Consider the following 19,704-nt stretch of genomic DNA (forward strand, 5'->3'; position numbering starts at 1 on the left):
GTCCTTGCTATTCACGGTGCCCAAGGCAAGATTTTGCTGCTTTCCCCGGAAGGGCTTATAGGAGCCCTTTGTTTTATTTTAAGCAAAACCTTTCGTGCACTGGATGGAGAGCCGGATATACGGAAGCTCTCAATTAAGTGCTGGCTATTTGGAAAACGAAGAAATCTCCTACACCGAATACTATCACCATATCAGATCACGAACAAGTCAATAACAACCTTATAAATGGTCTATTTAAGTGCCTCTGAATGTATAATTGATGTCCTTCTATAGGAGTGGAGCCGGAGTAGCCTCCCGATTCTACCTCTCCTCTAGCTTCTGTATAGATACCTGCTTGCGCAATATTTGCGAGTTGGACTTTTTAACGGGTTTCCTGAGTTCGAACTTGGCTCGGTTGTAGAAGCAATCATAGCACGTTCTTCTTCTTAGTGGCCTAAAAACTACTAGTGACTAGAATTTATAGGAGGTTCGCTCCTTAAGTTCTTTACTTCTATCTATGTTTTCTATCGTTATCCGCTATAGTATGAAGGCTATCTGCCGAGGCTTAAGGACCTACTAGTCTTCATCGACCCTCCGGACCGTTGCAATCGCACGCCCTTATTCCTCGCTACTCTCTATGGATACGAGGATATCGTGCGTATATTGCTACGTCAAGGGAGCTCTGCGATCAAAGTCGCAACTAGTGCGGGCAGGACTCCGTTATTGATTGCCCAAGACCATAGCCAAAACTTGACAAACTCGCACGCGGAGCGCATGAACTCGATACTAGCATGTCTTCGTGACCCTTCCAGCGTTATGGCCTACCTGGAGAAAGTTGAAGCATCAACAAACGCGACGAACGATGACAGGAACAAAGTGATTTGTGACAGCTGCATTCTCGAAATATCTTCTCTTGACACACACACTACCAATGTGCGATTTGTGGCTACGGACACTGGAGCATTTGTCTGGAATGTTTTGGCGCCGGCGAAACTTGCGACAACCCCACGCATATTTTACAACATTTCAGAATGGTAGACGGTAGCTGGACTGCTATCCCAGACGATTCTACCAGTCAGTGACCGCATTGTTTTACTGTAAAAGGCTAATTTATGTAAAAGCGACCAATGAAAGTAACTTCTTGTGGGGTTGATGATAGTCTCGCACTAACCCGCAAGATGAATCCATTCGCATAATGCTGCAAGATGCCAAAATGCATCACCATCCCCCATCTTTTGTGAAATCACTACGGAATGCACTGGACTATTTTGGCGACTGGATTTCTTCATGTGGTCTCGAGTGCCTCTGTACCTCCAAGCCTGGAGATACATGTGAAAGACGTGACAGCCCCGAACATTGTTAATGTCCACGTCGAGAACGCAAACACTGTCACCCAGGATATTGTCTTCACGTACGGAAAATGCGACCTTGTCAGCTTTGACGAAATTCATGATACAATTGCAAAGATCTCTGGTGGTGGTATTACTGGCGTTGATATTCGATTGGTGTGGGTAGTTCCTGACGATGTTTGCTGTTTTGCATAGGACGACGAAGCGATGCAGCCCACGCATATATCCATAGCACCAGGGCCAAGCACTCCAACCTTCATCTGAAGTGCAACACCAGGGTGGATAAGATTATCATTGAGAATGGTCGCGCTGTGGGTGTTGCGACAGTCCCAGCCAAGCCGCTGGATGGCGTCGATCCACCACGTAGAATCTTCCGGGCGCGAAAGCAAAGTATCATCAGCGGTGGTACTCTGAGCTCTCCTCTCATTCTCCAGCGATCGGGTGTTGGCGACCCGGAGAAGCTGCAGCGCGCAGGCGTCAAGCCTCTCGTGAACTTGCCTGGTGTGGGACGGAACTTCCAGGATCACCTTCTCACCTTCTCGGTGTATCGTGCAAAGCCGGACACGGACACTTTCGATGACTTTGTTCGAGGAGAGCCAAAGATTCAGAAGAAAGTTTTTCAAGAATGGAACCAAAAGGGAACAGGTCCTTTGGCAACAAATGGAATTGACGCGCGAGTGAAGATTAAACCTACTCCGCAGGAGCTCAATGAAATGAAGAAATGGCCCACCCCGGAGTTCAACAGTGGGTGGGAGTCTTACTTCAAGAACAAGCCTGATAAGTCTGCCATGCACTACTCCGTCATTGTTGGGTGAGTAAAACCCAGAAATTCTATGTATATGCCACGCTAATGATCTTCAGTTGGTTCGGTGACCACATGCTGATGCCCCCCGGCGAGTTCTTCACAATGTTCCATTTCCTGGTAAGTCTTGAATCGTGTCAAATTCTATCTCAACAATTTAGCCCTTCCACTTCTCTGTTTTTTTCATTGCGGGATATTGTGTTCTCACAGAAATCTCTAGCAATACCCATTCTCTCGAGGGTCCACTCATATCCAGTCGTCAGATCCATATGCTGTCCCGGACTTCGACGCTGGATTTATGAATGACAAGCGCGACATGGCTCCAATGGCGTGGGGATATATCAAGTCCCGTGAAACCGCTCGGCGAATGGGCGCTTATGCTGGTGAAGTGACCGGAATGCATCCTCATTTTGCTTTTGACTCTCCAGCACGGACGCGTGATCTCGATCTGGAGACTACCAAAGCGTATGCTGGCCCGAACCACATCACTGCCGGTATTCAATATGGTGAGTATTCCTAATTTTCTACAATCTCGGAGATATTTTCATTATTAACATGGTCTTGATAGGATCTTGGTCCGAGGCCCTGGGCCCAGGAAAACAACCATCAGCTTCGACTCTCAGCTCCAACCGCCATGAAGCCCGCGAAACGCTGCATTATAACAAGCATGATATCGAAAATTTTTAAAAATGGGGTATGTCAACTCATCTTTAGGCATTTCTTGTCAGCTGCTCATGCTTCACAGTGAAACGTCATGTCGAGACTACCTGGCACTCCCTCGGAACATGCAGTATGGCCCCTCGAGAGGGAAGCTCCATCGCACCCCACGGTGGTGTTGTAGATGAGCGCTTGAATGTCCATGGCGTGAAGGGACTTAAGGTTTGCGATCTGTCCATCTGTCCGGATAATGTGGGCTGCAACACTTTCAGCGTAAGTTACTTCTACTTCCCGGGGTCGGCTTTAACTATACCAATGCAATTCCCAGACTGCGCTTCTTGTTGGTGAGAAGTGTGCAGTCCTCGCTGCCGAGGATATGGGTTACTCTGGAGATGCTTTGAAGATGGAGGTACCCACTTACCAAGCTCCAGGAGAGTTTGTCAATCTCGCTCGCCTGTGAAGGCACAATCTGGGATTCTTGGCGATTCTTGAACATGCTATCTTTCTTCTGATTTCCAGCCTCAGTCCTTTGGAATATTGTAGTTTGCTTGTCTCTTAGTTATGTTTGGCAGACTCAGACTGAAATCAATCCATTTCGAAAGTTGTGATCAAATTCCAGAAGACAGCAGTCGATTAAGAGATGCTGATTAAACTAACTCCCGTACTCCCGCTGCGACCAGCAAACCCGTTAATACCATTAGATTAGATACATTCATATTCCACACATTATTTTCAATCTCAGTTACTGTCGAGGACAATGACCTCCGCTTCCACCTCACCGATGCTCTCCACGCGGAGCGGGTCACCGGCATTGATTTGTGTGATGAAAGCGCCATCTCCCTCTTCAAGCACGGCATCCTCACTTCCGTTGAGCTTGATCTTCATCTTGCCCTGCTTTGTCATAGGAAGATGGATGTAAACGTTGCGCTTCTTCTTAGAGCTGACCACCTCGCCAGCACCAACATTCCACGTGAACGTGGAAGAAGGCGCAATAATACCGGCACCCATCACAAAGTCGGCGTGAATGGGAATAGTGCCCGGGATCTTGGGGATAGCGGCATCTTCATCCGCTGGCTTGGCTTCGGGACCGGCGGCGAGTGGCGATAGAATGTGAACAAACTCCTTGCGCTTGGCATCTTCGTCGAAAGTCATAGTGTGATACTGCGGCTTGAGGCCGTGCTTCCATGGGAGTGCCCAGATCTGAAGGAAATGCACTGGCTTGTTGGATTCGTTTTGTTCAGAATGAGCAATTCCTAGGCCACTGTTAGTTCTGGCTCAATTGGGTCAGAAAGTTCGGTATGACTTACCAGTTCCTCCAGTGGTGAACTGCACATCTCCTCGCTTCATGCGATAGAAGTCTTTTCCTTGCTCCCCTTCGGCTCCCTTTTTGATCATACTGTCACGGTGCGTGAGCTCTCCGCTGAGAATGTAGCTGAAGATCTCTGCATCGCGGTGGGGATGAGTTCCGAATCCATTTCGGGGTGCAACTCGGTCTTCATTCAATACTCGCAGACTTCCGAAATTTTGGAATCTGTGGTCGTAGTAGCCAGCGAAGCTGAATGTGTGGAAAGATTTTAGCCAGCCGCCGTGCTCGGCATATCCACGCTCGCTGGAGCGACGGAGAACGATCTTGGCGTTTGCGAGAGGACCAGACATGACTTGTTTGGGAATTTGAGATCGGAAATTGAATGGTATAAACTGTGAGTCTTGGTTTTTGTAATTTCAAGATGCTTTTTGGCCTTTGAACGGGTGAGAATGGGGTTTTTAAACCATCTGGATTAAGTTCTCTAGATGGATGTAGAAGGTCCGTGTTCGATTATGGAAGCATTAGGGATTGCCAGTCATCGACTACCAATGACTTTAGTCCGGAAATAGTTTAGCGGCCCCACTTTAATGATGATGTGTTGCTTACAAGATTCTTATTTTGCATGGATCAGGAGCTGTCAGCGGGAATCTGGTCAGCAAGAAACTCAGATTATTCCATTGATCCCATCGCCAAGGCGTAGAAGTGGATATTGCTTAATATACATATCCCAAAGACTATCAGATTTTTCTAGATCAACCATCTCCTTCAAAGAGGGTAAAATCGCCAGGATGGCTCAAACTCTGGAGAAAGGGGCTGGTCTTGCATGAGCGTCCGCACCATCTCGATCGGCATTCTGTTACCTTTCAGAAATCGGTCATGAAAGTCTTTCTCCGGCATACGTCGCCCGTTAACCATCTCCTTCCGCAAAGCGAATATCTGCAATGCTCCTAACATGTACCCGGCCTGGTAGAGTGGCGAATAATCACCGTTCAATGAGCGCCTAACCTCGCCCTCGGCTGTTGCGCGTTCGTGTCCAACGTCTTCCACGAGAAGATCAATACATTCCTTGGGTGACATTCGACCAAGATGAAAGTTGACGGAGAAAATGATCCGGGCGCATCTATGTAGTCGCCACCACAGCATACCAATGCGGTTCTTGGGTGTCTTGATCCATCGCTCGTCGTTCCAGAGCAGAAATTCCCAGTATAAGGACCATCCTTCGATCCAGAACGGCGTGTCGAATATGCAACGATAAGGCTTGTGCCTTGCGTTCATGTACATTTGCAAGTGGTGACCGGGAATCATCTCATGGAAGACTGTAGCTCGCGAGAAATGAATGTTATTTCCACGCAGGCTCATCATCTTGGCTTCATGATCCATCGCATCAGTGGGGTAAGAAACAATTATACAATCGCCGCCCAGAAAGAAGGGGTTCACTTTTTGTCTCTCGGGGGACATCATAAACATTTGCCAACTATCTTTGGCAATATCGGGCACTGTGACGAGGTCGTGGTCCTCGACAAATGAAACAGCTTCGTGCACGAGATCTCGAACAAGCTGGGTTTGTTGGCCTGGTTCAACAAAATCATTCTTGACTTCTCCTAGGGCCTTCTTCCAGTCGTCGTTGTATCCCATGCTCCGTGAAGCTTTTTTCAACTCAGTGATGCACCAGGCGAACTCTTTCTCACCGATAGAGATAATCTCCTCTGGCGTGTATGGGATCATCTCGGCTTTGAGCTCAAAGAGCAGTCCCTCACGCCCTATCGACTGGCCCACTATAGCATCATCATCTCCTGGTTTGATTTCGACCAGAATCTCTTTGATCGCAGCGGCCAAGTCTTGTAGACTCTGGTCAATGACCGCGTATGGTTGCGCCACCCACCAGTCGAATGTTGGATCATAGCCAGTGTAGAAGCCGAACCACTCCTTCAAGTGGCCCTTCAAAGAGATTATGTGATTTGCTGCTCGAAAGGCACTGTTTTTTGGGACAATCACGTCATCAGCATTTGCTTTGACTTGCTCGATCACGGACGCAATTGTCGCTTGAGACTCGAACAGTTTCTGCGCAGTGTCCTTCGGGTCGATTGGCAACACCAAGATGCGAGCCTCGCAAAGAGTCACTAATGTAGTGGCAAATGGTAACAGCGACGCTAGTCTTTCGTCTTGCTTGGCCCCAAGCTCCAGGCCGCGAAGCTCTCTCTCGAGATAGTTCTTGACCAGTAAATAGTCTACTTTCGCCTCCTGATCGTAGAGCTCAAAGGGCAGGTTATGCAAGGATTTTAACTCGGAGTTGAGAAACTGCTGCAGTCTTTCTCTTCGTCGTGGTGATATCTCGATCGGGAGAAACTCTTTTAATTCCTTGAGATCAGCCGTGATGCGCTCAATGGCACCACGAATTGGATCAGCCTGGGCACGTCGAATAGCGACACCCTGGGGAGAGGTGTAGAGGACCATTTTAGGTGTAAAGATGGACCTTCTTTCGTCCTCGGTTAGAGGAATCGTTCAATAACTTTGAACTGTGATCGGAGGTGCCGAGAACACGCGTCGCCTTCCACAAGCGAGTAGTGAAGGTAGGGCCTGGTCAAGCTAAATACTGTAAGGTAGTCCTTGGCGATAGGGGGGTGTGCCACGATAGGATACGATTGAGTCGGGATATCCAGCCGACAATAAGCTAATTGTCGCAGAGCCATCCGAATGGCTACTATTGTGTCGGTGTGACTTTTACAATCGCGGCCCGACTGGAGCTTAGAAAATAGCGTCTCGCGTTACTCCGCGTTTTTACCCAAAGCGGCGGGTTGTTATCGGCATGCAGGCGGCTTCGCTAAGGCTGAATCAATGGAAGTATCCAAGACCTCATACTTCTTAGTGCTGGAAGCTAGATGCGGGGAATATGATTCGAGGGTCGCATTGGTATCTTTTACCAGGGCTTATCTTGTAGACTGCAAAGATGCGGGAGGACTTTTGCTGAGGAGTATTCCAGAGCCGGATGCCCTGTGGAATATATATTCTCGTCTGGCTGCGATGTCCGGAGGACAGAACCACCAAGAGCCATTTCCATCCAGTTGCACAACTACCTATCAAAGGGAAAATACAGATCTTCTTGCAGAAGAACAGGTAGAGATGTCTTTGAATAGTGATAAGCGAGCAAAGGGCGATATACAAGAGCTACATAATATTGAGCTTTCGCACCAATGGGATCCAAACTTACCACAAGAGAAGCTGGATGAAATCTACGAGGCAGTCAAGACAGGCGATCATGAAAAGGCTGCAGAGTTAGACAAGGCATTCGTGCAAGACTCTCAGTATGAAGAGGTACGAGCCGCAGTACATAACACTGACGGTGGAGAGCCCGCCAACACGGTGCGTGCATGGGTTCTAGGAATGCTTTTCACGACCGTTGGAAGTGGATTGAACATGTTCCTGAGTATGAGGTAAGATTCATCTATTCTTCCAAGTCCCAATGTGCCCGCCCCATCTTACAAAAACACAGGAGTCCCGCCATCTCGTTCCCTTCCATCGTTGTGCAATTGCTCGTCTACCCACTGGGCTGTTTGTGGGCTAAATATATGCCGACAAGAACATTCAACACATTCGGAGTGCGCTGGACTTTGAACACGGGCCCTTTCAACATCAAGGAGCACACCGTGGTTACAGTAAGTCGTGCAGATGGCCTGTGTCGTAATGAATAGTCTGACTAACCTCTGGTAGATTATGGCAAAGTAGGGTAGTTTGCATGGCAGTCGATTCAATGGCTGACAAGGCGATAGCGTTTCAATTGGCTATGCCTACTGTACAGACGCTCTACTTGCACTCAAAGCAAAGCGTACGTCAAGCCACTCTGAGTAACGACTTTCCGCTTATCACAGAAATAGCATTATACAATCTTGACATAGGCTGGGGTTTCCAGCTTCTCTTTGCGCTAAGCAGTCAGGTCATTGGAATGTCTCTTGCTGGAATCTTCCGCCGATTTCTCGTCTGGTTTGTCCTAGCCTTGCTCAATCAGCACCTTTCTGGCAACTACTGATAATGTTATAGGCCAGCTGCTATGATCTGGCCCGGCCAATTTGCAAACACGGCACTTTTCTATGCTCTTCACGATAAGAGTAGATCTGACCCCGCTGAGACAAATGGTTGGACAATTTCCCGGTACCGATACTTCATGTATGTAATGGGTGGGGCATTCATCTGGTACTGGTACGAATATCAATAGCAAGGTCAATTACCTCCCATATCGACTGACAACATCACAGGGTACCTGGTGTCATATGGCAGGGGCTGTCTGTTTTCGCATTTGTCACCTGTAAGGTCGAGGACGAAGAAATTAACATCAAATTTGCGTAGCTGATTCGCCTTTAGGGATCAAACCGAACAGCGTCGTTCTGAACCAGCTCTTTGGAGGCTTTACCGGACTGTCATTGATTCCTATTACATTCGACTGGACGTACGTGCAAGGTCTATACTAACGCTTGTACTCCAAAACTGATCAAACACAGCTATGTTTCCGCCTATCTGCTAGATCCTCTTCTCTCGCCTGTGCACGCGATCATGAACACATCTATTGGTCTAGTCGTTTTCGTACTAATCACAACAATTGGCATCGCATATACTGGAGCCTTGTAAGTTTCACACTGACCGAATTGTCTCGGGAATCAAAACTAATCAGGTCTCAGTTATTCTGAGTATCTCCCCATCAATACTTCCTCGACATATGACAACACACAGCATTCCTATAACGTGAGCAAGATCCTCGGTGCAGGCTTTACCTTTGACGAGGAAGCGTACAAGGCTTACTCGCCCATGTTCCTTGCCCCGACATTCGCCTTGAACTATGGGCTCTCATTCGCGGCTCTCACAGCCGTCATTGTTCATATTATCCTTTTCCATCGAAAGGAGATCTGGCATAGATTCAGAGCTGCTCAGAATCAAGAGCCAGATATTCACTTGATCTTGATGAAGAAATATAGGGAGGTGCCCGACTGGTGGTATGCGGCACTTTTCTTGGCCTCTGTTGCTCTAGGCTTGGCTGGCATTCTCGGCTATGATTCCCAACTTCCATGTCTGTGAAGTCGATTCTGTTTTCACACGATGAATATTACTGACAAATTAACAGGGTGGGGATTCTTCGTGTCAATCATCGTCGGCGCCGTATTCATCGTATGTGCAACCCTGCTCTGGTATTCTGACGGAAATCTCTGACTCTTGTTGACAGATTCCCACTTGCATGATTCTTGGAATAACCAACATCCAACTATGTATGTCTAATCGCGTGTTTTCTATGCAGGACTGAGCTTACAAATTTAGCTCTCAATGTCCTGTCGCCTTTCTTGGCGGGATTCATGATTCCTGGAAAGCCTATCGGAGTTATGGTCTTCAAAGTCTTCAGTACTATCACTCTAGGACAAGCGTAAGCCACCCTCTTTTTCGAAGACCCTGAATCTAATGATATTACCAGTCAATACTTTTGCGCAGATCTTAAGGTCAGTAGCAATGGAATTTCTCTCGATTGTCCTTCAACTTATCCCTCGTTTTTCTACACAGATTGGTCATTATATGAAGGTACCACCCCGTGTCACTTTCATGTGCCAAGTGGTTGCCACAGTTTGGGCTTGCTTTGTTCAAATTGCAGTTATGAACTGGACTTTGGACAACATCGAAAACGTTTGTACCACGTGCGTCATTCAAATCCTTAAGGTTCCCTTGACAAGATGACTAACTGATTTCATACAGCACTCAAACCGCTCATTTTACTTGCCCCAACGGAAAGGCATTCTTCTCTTCTAGTATCGTATGGGGTAAGTGTAAATTTCGAGGATGCGGATGCTTACGCTTTCTCTGCTAACCTGTGTTGCAAGGTGTAATTGGTCCCAACCGTATGTTCGGACCTGACGGTATCTACAATCCAATCCAGTATTTCTGGTTGATCGGAGCTCTCCTCCCTGTGCTATTCTACGTCCTGATGCGTCTCTTCCCACGGTCCAAAGCTAGATTGCTGAACGCGCCAGTGTAAGTGGAAAGAAGAACTTCATTACCGGAAGATTGCTAACGTCGTTACTAGGATGCTTGGTGCTATGGCCTGGTTACCTCCGTAGGTGCCCTGCATTCTGATTTCACAGGAGATAACAGACTAACAATAACAGTGCTACACCATTGAGTTACTCATCGTGGGTTATGTTTGGGCTAATCTTCAACTACTGGATTCGTCGTCGCTGGGGTGGCTGGTGGAGAAGCTATAACTACATCACAGCCGCTGGACTGGACTCTGGACTGATTCTCTCGACGATCGTAATTTTCTTCGCCATAACCTTGCCCAGTGTCTCAGCGCCGACCTGGTGGGGAAATACTGCTCCTTTTGAGACAATGGTAAATACCTCCAGGCATTTGGCGAGTTTATTAGGCTAATATCATTCTAAAAAGGACTTCTTTTACACTGCGATTCGAAAGACTGTTGCAGAAGGAGAAATATTTGGGCCATCAACTTGGAAGTAGTTAAGTAGTTATCCGCGGAGACCATGTCAGAAGATTGCGCACAACAATGCCGTCATTATATGACACCCTCGGGATCTGTTTCCTATTCCATTCCCTTGGCAGACTCCACCCAGTTATACCAGTCTATATCGCTATCCAAATCCATATCATTATCAAGTGTCCCCAAGTCCACGTGTTCAAAAAAGTCATCAGTCCATAGCGAAGACACAACACCATCTCTTGGGGGCTGGGTAGAGAGCAGATTATCTGGAAATGCAGGCGTATTCTGTTGGAAGGGCGGCTGAATTGTTGACTCGAATGCTCCCCCTCCCAAATTATCCAAATTGAATTGAAGATCAAACGTCGTAGAGAGGGCTGCCTCTGGGTTCTGAGCAGTCCCAACCCCATCCTGCCAAAGCTGGGTATATGGAACCGACATGGTGTTAAAACTCACATCCACACCTAGAAGCCCCCCAGGTGGTGCTCCCAAGCTAGCTATTGTTGACTGGTCCTCAACAGACGAAGTGGCTAGTTGTGCTCCAAATGGAAACCCATCCGTCGGAAAATGAATCAGTTGCTTCCATTGCTCGAGGAAAAGAGCCGCGGCGTTAGACCCAGTTGGAAAATGACCATTACTCGAAGGATGTGTCATCGTCAAATACTCGATTTGCAATTTCTCCGCAGCGGACGTATTATTCCTTAACCGGTTCAGTTCAGCCTCTCGATACTTTGTCCCTTTGTTCATCAACTTCTTCAAAGGGAACCACATTCGCAAATTTTTGCGCATGTTAGACTGAGTCGGAATGAGCCAGACACTGTGAAGAGCGGTCCAGGCCCTCTCAACGACTGGAGACCATGGTCGGCGAAGAATCTCGATCAAAATGTAAATAATTGCATGCCAATGGGTATATGTTTGGAAAATCCAGCGCCATTGTCGACAGGCCTGTTCGGCATTCAGGGCATGGTTGTATTCGGCAACTTCAATCGCGGCGAGAAGCAGCTTTGTTCTAAGCTTCTCGGACAACTGTTCACTCGGAGAAGAGAAAAGCACGGGTAAGTAAATGAATAACGTCATCTTGGACATCATGAGACGGGCGACGTTGACGATAACCCAGTACGATATATTGGACTCTGTTGAGTAGCGTAGAAAGCCCTCATCCAATTCTTGGTATATCCTCTGCAGCATGTGGTCCTGTTCCTCTAGGGTAGGTGCCTTAGGTCCATGGACCATCATCCGCTTCGAGATCTCGCACGTTTTGATCGAAACCCGTGAGATAGACATGTCCGTCAACCCCTCGCGTTCTGATGGCATCTGCTTTAAATCGGGTTGAATATCGCTATTATTGATATTCAGTGGTAGCTTTGTGTCGAAGCTGTCAACCGGAATAGTGAATTCAGTGCCTTGATCCTCTGATGCTCTGACATCAAATAGGCACAAGGCCCACCAAACGCGCCGGCGCATCTCAATCTCAAAGGGCGAGAGATTGCCGAAATTGGACCCATCTCGATGAAGCCCTAGTGACATTGCCATCCTTATCGCGATGCCAACCATCATCCACACAAACCTGGGGCTGTCATGGCGACGGGCGAGAGCCAAGAAATTAACAAGAGCTTGGATGAGAACAAGGTCTGGTACGTTGAGAAAATCGGCCTTCGCGAGAGCATGCTCAAGACCGAGACGATACTTCAGGTTCAGTTCGGCTTTTGTAGATCCAAAGTTCTTTATCACGTCTTCCTCTTCCATAGAGGTCACTGCCGCATAGTAGATCGAGAACATGAGGGCCTCGTTGGCCGGTGTCAGGCCAGTCATGTCACCGCGCAGGTCTCGAATCATTTTTGTAACAGTTGGTTCGTGAATACTTTGAAGAAACATGTTCACGTTTTCTGAGAAGACACCTAGTAGAAAAGGTATCTGTGAGGGTAGCGGGTGAAAGTCACGGAGGTCTGGAGTGAAATTCATCAGGTTGTGTCGGAACATGAATGCATTTCGATCTTCGGGAGAGCGTTCAAGCTCTTGTGTGGATGGAGTCTTCCCAGGGGACCAATCCTCCTCATCAGAGGTATCGACTTCATCACGAGCCAGGCCTTCCGTAGCCATCTTCAGTTCATCCAACTATCATTGTACAGATCAGGACGATATCCTTTCTACAGCAGCGGATGGAGCGTACCTCATCAGTGACACGAGACCAAAAGCCGCTACCGATATAGCGGCTCTGGTTAGTATCTCGAAGAACCAGTCTCCCAAACTGCTTTTGTAGATGCTCAGAATGTGGTGAAGATGTACTCGTTGGATCGTGAGTGGAGCTTCCAGGAGACTGGGCCGCAGGGGAAACCTCAGCAGAGTTGGCCCTGGCATTTGCTTCTTCCAGTTGACCACTCAAATCTTTGACGAGATTCTCAAGCGTTCGAATTCGCTCCATGACATCTTCTGGGGCCGGCGGTACGAGACGACGGGCCCATCTCGGAGGACGGTCTTTTGAAGGAACTATGCAAGCGATATTTGCCCGGCGACAATTCGAGCAAGGCGACTGCTTGTCGCAACGGACTTTTCGACTTCGACATACGACACAACTGCGCGGTTTTAGGGTGCGCCCAGCCCCTGGTGTGGATGCTGCTGGTTCGCTCTTTGCTACGGGCGACCTCGCGTGTTTCTCGGCTTTTGAAGACGAGGCGCCCGCGACCGTAGCGCTCGACTCCGAAACTGTCGCCATGGGCGCCTTAGAGACCCTCTCCTCGCTGCTCAAACTACTGCACGTGTTGTCCTTTCAATCACACTAGTGAGTTGGTCATCACGCAGCAAAAAAAATACTCGCCGTTGAGATTGTGGTTTTGTTTGAGTGCTATCATCGTGTCATCGCTGCTCACACCACCGGGCAGCTTCCCATTTGAGCTTAGCGTCAATCACCTTCTGCTTATACATGACAGACGCTCAAGCAGCAATCCGGGTTTGTCTTAAGAGATATTTGAAAAATGAATGTTTATTACCATAGTGTCACCTAAAGGGCTCTTTAGGTGGTGCATATTCCGGCGATTCCAGGTTGCAAATGGGTAGCCAAACATGCTTGTAAAGAGACCAACATCCTGGATGGGCTAAAACAAGCAATATTTTTCTCCCTCGCCTGGTCACAGTAATCTAAGTTGAAGCTTGATCAAAGGAATCACCCCGTGCGCAGTTTAGTCCAGTCAACTCAAAGCATTATGCAACTCCGAGCAATACGCGAAGGAAGCTAACCGTAGACAAACAGGCTAAAAGTGCACGTAAGCAACGGATAGTCGATGGCGGGCCAACTACGAAAGAGCGAGAAAAAAGCGAGCTTACTTCGTACTCCGTAGTAAGCCACATCATGGGCCGCATACTACTCGGCCAACATTCGGCTCGTATCTAAGGTTGACGCGACAGCCACCATGTAGATAAAAGCTCGTGAAATACCCGCCCAACTCCAAGAGCTCATCAGACACAATCAAAAGATTACTCTTCACTGATTACCTTCACTCAAAAACCTGCTCATCTTCCAGTCTCCCTCAATTCTACAACCAGGAAACTCCAACACTATGACTTCCACAACCAAGACAGTAGCCTTCTTTGGCGCTAGCACTGGCGTCGGTCTTGCAGCTCTCAAGACTAGCCTAGCAGCAGGCCTCCAATGCACTGCACTCTGCCGAACTCCATCAAAGCTTGAGGCCATTTTCCCCGCGGGTTCCACACCCAATCTGAAGATCATCAAAGGCGACGCTCACGATATCACCCCGGTCTCAGAATGTATCCGCACTCAAGATGGCAACCTCGTCGACATGATCATCAGCACCATCGGCAGTCGACCAGTCGGGTGGAAGATGAATCTCGCAGACCCAGAATGCTGCCGCAAAGGCGCTTCCGTCCTTCTCGAAGCCATCGCTCAACTTCGCAGCCAAGGAGCCTCTGGAAAACCCCATATCGTGGCTTTCAGCACCACTGGCTTGTCTCGATTTGGCCGCGATTACCCACTGGCCATGTTCCCAATCTATGTGTGGTTGCTCCATGCTGCCCATGAAGACAAGCGAATTATGGAGGATAAATTCATCGCTAGTGGTGAGAACTTCACGATTGTTCGTGCAAGTATTCTCAATGATGGCGAGACGAAGAAAACCGTCCGGGTGGGCATCGAAGATCCCAAGGCTGGACGGGAGTCTACTGAGATTGGATATTTCATCTCAAGGGAGGATTCAGGGCGATGGACCGCGGAGAATCTCATTTTGAAGAAGACTCAGAAGTATGAGAACAAGATTCTCTCGATTACGACTTGATTGGAGCTCTATTGCTGTTTTTTGTGGGTGGAACTTGTCTATTTGTCATGTTGCTGGTGTTGGTTTTGATATTGTTATGCAATTCTTGCGGTTCTTTCTATTTCATTTCACTTATAGTATCTCGAATTCCATGCACTACCTTCATACCCTTTGCAAGAGTAGATTCAACCCTTGACTTAGAGTATTCATGCTTATTCTTAAGACATGCAAGCAAATGCAGCCCATTAACAATTCGATCAAAAATAGCCGCTGTTTGGCCAGGAATTTTTACCTGTTAGAGTTTCAATCTCTAGTTTTCTAAGATCTATAGCAAGGACAAGTCTCATCACCCGTCATTCAGAGTAGCTTTCTTGGCCCATATAAGCAAACTTGGGCGTTCGTTTGCCCCGCGAACGGGCAGTCCAATATTTGCAAAAACTGTTCGTTCTAAACTCTCTCGAATTGTGATACTTCCAAAATTGAGCAATATTTCGATTGTGTTATTGCTCATTTTTTGTTACTAAAGATCCAGCTTCCAGTTATAGTTTATCGCCAGGGCAGTTGAATGCCTGAGGCTAGATCTAACACGCTAGTCCCGATCAGGTGTCAATCTGGCGATTCTCGCGCCATCATCCGGCACCAACGTTTCCCTCCGCCAACCTAAACACCCCAGCATAAATCAAGATGTCGTCCTCACTGCGGATGGCCTCCGGAATCCTCGGCCGAGCCACCCGCAACCTGGCCTCCATTGAAGCAACCCCTTCCCATCGCATCCTCCCTGCCCTCCGCAACACTAGCCAACTACAATGCCGCGCCTACACGCAAGCACAGCGACCCCGGTACACCCAGAATGTCCAATGCGCATTCGCGGCACGCAATAGCTTCTCTACGACTGCGTTCCGAGCTCGCGCTAAGACGATGGGCCAGCTGCGCCAGCGCAACTCGACCGGTCCATTCTCGTGGAAGGCTGCGCTGTTGTTCGTGCTGACTGGTGCGGGTATGATGATCTATTTCCGTGTTGAAAAGGCACGTCTGGAGCGGAAGCGGATTGCGGAGATGAGCAAGGGTGTTGGGAGGCCGAAGGTTGGCGGTCCGTTTGTTCTGAAAGATCTAGACGGAAAAGAATTCACTGAGGAGGATTTGAAGGGCAAATACAGCTTTGTAAGTCCGATTTTGGAACCTGAATCGACTGCTGTGGTGATTGGGGCTAATTTGGTTCTTTGGCGGTGACAGGTCTACTTCGGTTTCACTCACTGCCCCGATATCTGCCCTGATGAGCTGGACAAGATGGCCGAGATCATTGACAAGGTCAGGGAGGCTACGAAGGACGACAAGCTTTTCCTCCCGGTCTTCATTACCTGCGATCCCGCCCGTGATACACCGGAGGTTCTGCGCGAATATCTGAAGGAGTTCCACCCGGGCATTGTTGGCTTGACTGGTACCTACGAGCAGGTCAAGAACGTCTGCCGCCAGTACCGCGTGTACTTCAGCACACCCAAGGACGTGAAGGCCGGAGAGGATTACCTGGTGGACCACAGCATCTACTTCTACCTGATGGGTGAGTTGGACCATTCAATGAGTCTGTGACGATTTTTTACTGACTTTTCGCTATAGATCCCGATAACGATTTCGTCGAGTGCATTGGCCGACAGGATACCCCCGAGTCTGCTTCCAAGGTGATCCTTGAGCACATCAACGACTGGAAGAGGGAAGGAAAGCCTTTGAAGGTCGAGTAAATGTCTCGAGCTGCATGTATGAAAACTGTATTATATCACTGTCCAATACCAATACCCTGCTCACTGGACTCCGTCCAACCACCACCTAATGCTTCATGGTATAAACTCCTTTCGCTGAATCCACATAGACCAAGTTCACGGAGTCATGCAATGTAAACCAGCGTCATCATGACCCACGGGAAAGTACCAAGATGGCCTAACAAGCCACCAGACAACGCAGAAATTCAATCCGACTCAAGAACCATCCTTCTTAACCAAATTCCCCTCCGCATCCCGATCCGCATTAGCCCTCCACTCCATCCCCCCATCAACAAACTCCTCCCTCTTCCAAATCTCCGCCCTCTCCTTACAAGCCTCCAAAATCTCCTCTCCTGCCCTCCAAGACGCAGCCCGATGTCCCGAACTAACCGCAATCGCAATAGAAGCCTCCCCAATAGGCACAACGCCCAGTCTGTGCGCAATACTCACACCCTTGAGCTGGTGTTTCTTGACAGCGTCCTCCGCGATCGCCGTTAACGTCTTCAGCACGAGCGGTGGGTATGTGGTGTAGCTTAACTGCGAGACGGAGCGGCCTTCGAAGGTATCCCGTGTTGTACCGAGGAAGAGGGTGTTTGCTCCTGCGGTGGGGGGAGGAGGTCTGCGCGAGGTAGGTGTTGGCGTCGAGCGGGGAGTAGGTCAGTGTGAGGTGGATGTTATGGGTAGCATCGTGGTGGATGCGTGGGTAGGTGGATGGGTCCAGGTGTGCTGGGATGGAGGAGGCTTCGGTTGTCATTGTGTGAATGTGTATGGAGGTTTGGGATTATGGAGATTGAGGTTAAGGTTGAGTCGTTGACGCTGGAGTGTGTCTGGTCTCTTATCGATTGCGGGGAACCGGTGGATAAGTGCGGCTTGTTGGCGGAGGCCACCGAAGGGCGCAGGAAGTGGCTTCTTCGAGGGATGCTATGAGTGAAACCCACTTTTTTGTATATTCAAACTTCTAACTTCTTCCTCTATCCTCGAATCACCTTTACACAAGCAGCACAAACGCCTCGTAAGGTCGGAGGGCATATTTCCCCCACTAAAGCGCTTCGATGCCTCAGCCGATCGTTCGTAATTATTCAATAGCACACTCTTGACCGCACAAATTCCATTACTCAACGCATCCCAGGTCACATTTTTATCCGTCCAGTTGCACAGAATCAGAGCCTTCTGGTCTTCGTACTGGCGAGTATACGCAAATACCTCCTGGCTTGGGGCGTCCACGATCTTCCAATCACCATAGACAAAAAGGTCCAGGTGCTTCTTGCGCAAGTTGAGCACAGAGGCCCAGAAGTGGTAGATAGAGTTCGGGTCTTTCACTGCCGCTGCAGCATTGACTCGGACATAGTCGTCGTTGACGGACATCCAGGGTCTGACGTTGGGACCGGTGAAACCGCCGTTAGGAGCATCGGACCATTGAACGGGAGTGCGTGCGTTGTCGCGGGACTTTTTGCGGTACTCCTGGAGGGCGGTTTGTTGGGCCTTGGTGTCGAAGTGCTTGTTTTTGATCAATCTGAAGAGCATTGGTTAGCAGCGATTTGCGGAGTTGCAAAGAACTCGAAGAGACTCGCCTGTTCCAATGGTTCAGACAGTCAATGTCCTTGTACTCTTCGATACCCCATGATGCAGGAACATTCCGCATTCCAAGCTCTTGTCCTTGGTATATAAATGGTGTACCGGACTGCAAGGCCAAGGCAATTGCCAGCATCTTAGCTGCAATAACGCGGTGCCCCTCATCGGCGTTGGTGTAGCGATCAATCGATCGTGGCTGATCATGGTTCTCCCAATAAAGAGCATTCCAACCGTCGTTCTCATACATGAAGGTTTGCCATCGCTGGAAGAAGTCCTTCAGATCGGTCAACTTCCAACTGCCAGGCTCGAATTTATCGAACTCTCCGTGGTCAATGTCAACATGCTCAAAGTTGAAGATCATGTTGATCTCATTGCGGTCGAATTGAACAGCTCGAAGCACTTCTTTCTCGTCCTTGACGAAAGGCATCTCACCGACGCTGAAAGCATCATATTCTTTGAGGATCTTGCCAATCTCTTGCAAGTATTCGTGCAAGCGAGGCCCGTTGGCGTAGTATCTGTCTCCCCATTGCCATGGGGTTCGCGGATCCTTCACAGGTATATCAGGGAAGCCCTGATCTTTACTGATGAAGTTGATCACGTCCATCCGGAATCCATCACAGCCCTTGTCGAGCCAAAAGCGGATGATATCGTGGACTGCCTTGCGGACTGGAGGGTGCTCCCAGTTAAGATCGGGCTGCTCGGTGGCGTACAGGTGAAGATAATACTCATCCGTCAGTTCGTCATATTTCCAAGCACTCCCTGCAATTTTGTAGTAAGCACCTATTTAGTTCATCGGAGCCATTGAAAATACCGCCGTTTCATACCTTGGAAATGAGAAACCCAGTTATTGGGAGGATGCCGGTTACCCTGCTCATCATACTTTGCAGGCTTCCAGATATACCATTTCCGGTACTCATTGTCCTTCGAGCTCCGTGATTGCTTGAACCACTCATGCTGGTCGCTCGTGTGATTCACCACCAGATCCATGAGAAGCTTCATTCCACGCTGGTGGCATCCCTGAATCAACTTCTCGACATCTGCGACCGTGCCATACTCGTCTGCGATGCTATAGTAATCGGCGATGTCATATCCCATATCGACCTGCGGGGACTTGTATGAGGGGCATAACCAGACAATATCTACCCCGATGTTCTTGATGTAATCAAGCTGGGAAATAATTCCAGGGATATCACCGATACCATCATCGTTCGAATCCTTGTATGAGGCCGGCCAGATCTGATAAACCGAGCACTCTTTCCACCAAGCGCGGTGATTGGGGTTCGCAGACGGCGACATGGGCTGTGTTGATATAGAAACGGTAGCTAAAGGGTTATTCTCAGTTATGGAAGTGTTGCAAAGTTCAAATTCGAACTGAGGGGTTAGCTACGTGGGTGAGTAGAGGGCCGTGGTATCAGGGACTCGAGGGCAACAGCCAATCGCCCATATCACAGCTCACACATTGCATCCCACCGCGGGGCAGTGTGGAGAATTGGCTCTAAATAGATGATATCTGGTGCCGATCAATCGGGCAATGGTCGTGCCTATCAGGTACATCCG

The 19,704-nt window shown here is 48.7% G+C and overlaps 8 protein-coding genes across 8 annotated transcripts; 4 read left to right on the plus strand and 4 right to left on the minus strand.

Annotated features, from left to right (window-relative positions):
- Positions 1-1,232: 1,232 nt before the first annotated feature.
- On the plus strand, positions 1,233-3,247 carry N7473_009296 (GMC family oxidoreductase; the record flags this gene model as incomplete). The annotated part of the gene is made up of 6 exons (XM_057155235.1): positions 1,233-1,458; positions 1,524-2,139; positions 2,190-2,250; positions 2,351-2,636; positions 2,876-3,060; positions 3,116-3,247. The coding sequence occupies 6 exons, from the start codon at positions 1,233-1,235 to the stop codon at positions 3,245-3,247; spliced, it is 1,506 nt and encodes a 501-aa protein (XP_057006365.1).
- A 278-nt stretch (positions 3,248-3,525) lies between these two features.
- N7473_009297 (pirin family protein) lies at positions 3,526-4,443 on the minus strand (the record flags this gene model as incomplete). Its single annotated transcript, XM_057155236.1, has 2 exons — positions 3,526-4,040; positions 4,095-4,443. 2 exons carry the CDS (start codon positions 4,441-4,443, stop codon positions 3,526-3,528), a joined length of 864 nt encoding a protein of 287 aa, XP_057006366.1.
- Positions 4,444-4,858: 415 nt separating this feature from the next.
- Positions 4,859-6,547, minus strand: N7473_009298 (uncharacterized protein; the record flags this gene model as incomplete). Its single annotated transcript, XM_057155237.1, has 1 exon — positions 4,859-6,547. One exon carries the CDS (start codon positions 6,545-6,547, stop codon positions 4,859-4,861), a length of 1,689 nt encoding a protein of 562 aa, XP_057006367.1.
- A 666-nt stretch (positions 6,548-7,213) lies between these two features.
- N7473_009299 (uncharacterized protein) lies at positions 7,214-10,579 on the plus strand (the record flags this gene model as incomplete). The annotated part of the gene is made up of 20 exons (XM_057155238.1): positions 7,214-7,524; positions 7,584-7,746; positions 7,802-7,812; positions 7,861-7,916; positions 7,987-8,071; positions 8,129-8,287; positions 8,344-8,393; positions 8,450-8,534; positions 8,587-8,709; positions 8,764-9,149; positions 9,204-9,247; positions 9,303-9,345; positions 9,395-9,497; positions 9,546-9,570; positions 9,632-9,762; positions 9,821-9,885; positions 9,946-10,096; positions 10,149-10,178; positions 10,231-10,453; positions 10,508-10,579. The coding sequence occupies 20 exons, from the start codon at positions 7,214-7,216 to the stop codon at positions 10,577-10,579; spliced, it is 2,316 nt and encodes a 771-aa protein (XP_057006368.1).
- An 82-nt stretch (positions 10,580-10,661) lies between these two features.
- Positions 10,662-13,269, minus strand: N7473_009300 (uncharacterized protein; the record flags this gene model as incomplete). Its single annotated transcript, XM_057155239.1, has 2 exons — positions 10,662-12,671; positions 12,727-13,269. 2 exons carry the CDS (start codon positions 13,267-13,269, stop codon positions 10,662-10,664), a joined length of 2,553 nt encoding a protein of 850 aa, XP_057006369.1.
- An 841-nt stretch (positions 13,270-14,110) lies between these two features.
- On the plus strand, positions 14,111-14,842 carry N7473_009301 (NAD(P)-dependent oxidoreductase; the record flags this gene model as incomplete). The annotated part of the gene is made up of 1 exon (XM_057155240.1): positions 14,111-14,842. One exon carries the CDS (start codon positions 14,111-14,113, stop codon positions 14,840-14,842), a length of 732 nt encoding a protein of 243 aa, XP_057006370.1.
- A 663-nt stretch (positions 14,843-15,505) lies between these two features.
- N7473_009302 (SCO family protein) lies at positions 15,506-16,557 on the plus strand (the record flags this gene model as incomplete). The annotated part of the gene is made up of 3 exons (XM_057155241.1): positions 15,506-15,982; positions 16,055-16,379; positions 16,436-16,557. 3 exons carry the CDS (start codon positions 15,506-15,508, stop codon positions 16,555-16,557), a joined length of 924 nt encoding a protein of 307 aa, XP_057006371.1.
- A 234-nt stretch (positions 16,558-16,791) lies between these two features.
- Positions 16,792-19,443, minus strand: N7473_009303 (uncharacterized protein; the record flags this gene model as incomplete). The annotated part of the gene is made up of 4 exons (XM_057155242.1): positions 16,792-17,174; positions 17,562-18,088; positions 18,147-18,906; positions 18,972-19,443. The coding sequence occupies 4 exons, from the start codon at positions 19,441-19,443 to the stop codon at positions 16,792-16,794; spliced, it is 2,142 nt and encodes a 713-aa protein (XP_057006372.1).
- Positions 19,444-19,704: the final 261 nt, after the last annotated feature.

This window comes from Penicillium subrubescens (genome assembly GCF_028828155.1).
Source record: "Penicillium subrubescens strain IBT 31985 chromosome Unknown utg000006l_segment0_segment0, whole genome shotgun sequence".
NCBI classification, from domain to species: Eukaryota; Fungi; Ascomycota; class Eurotiomycetes; order Eurotiales; family Aspergillaceae; genus Penicillium; species Penicillium subrubescens.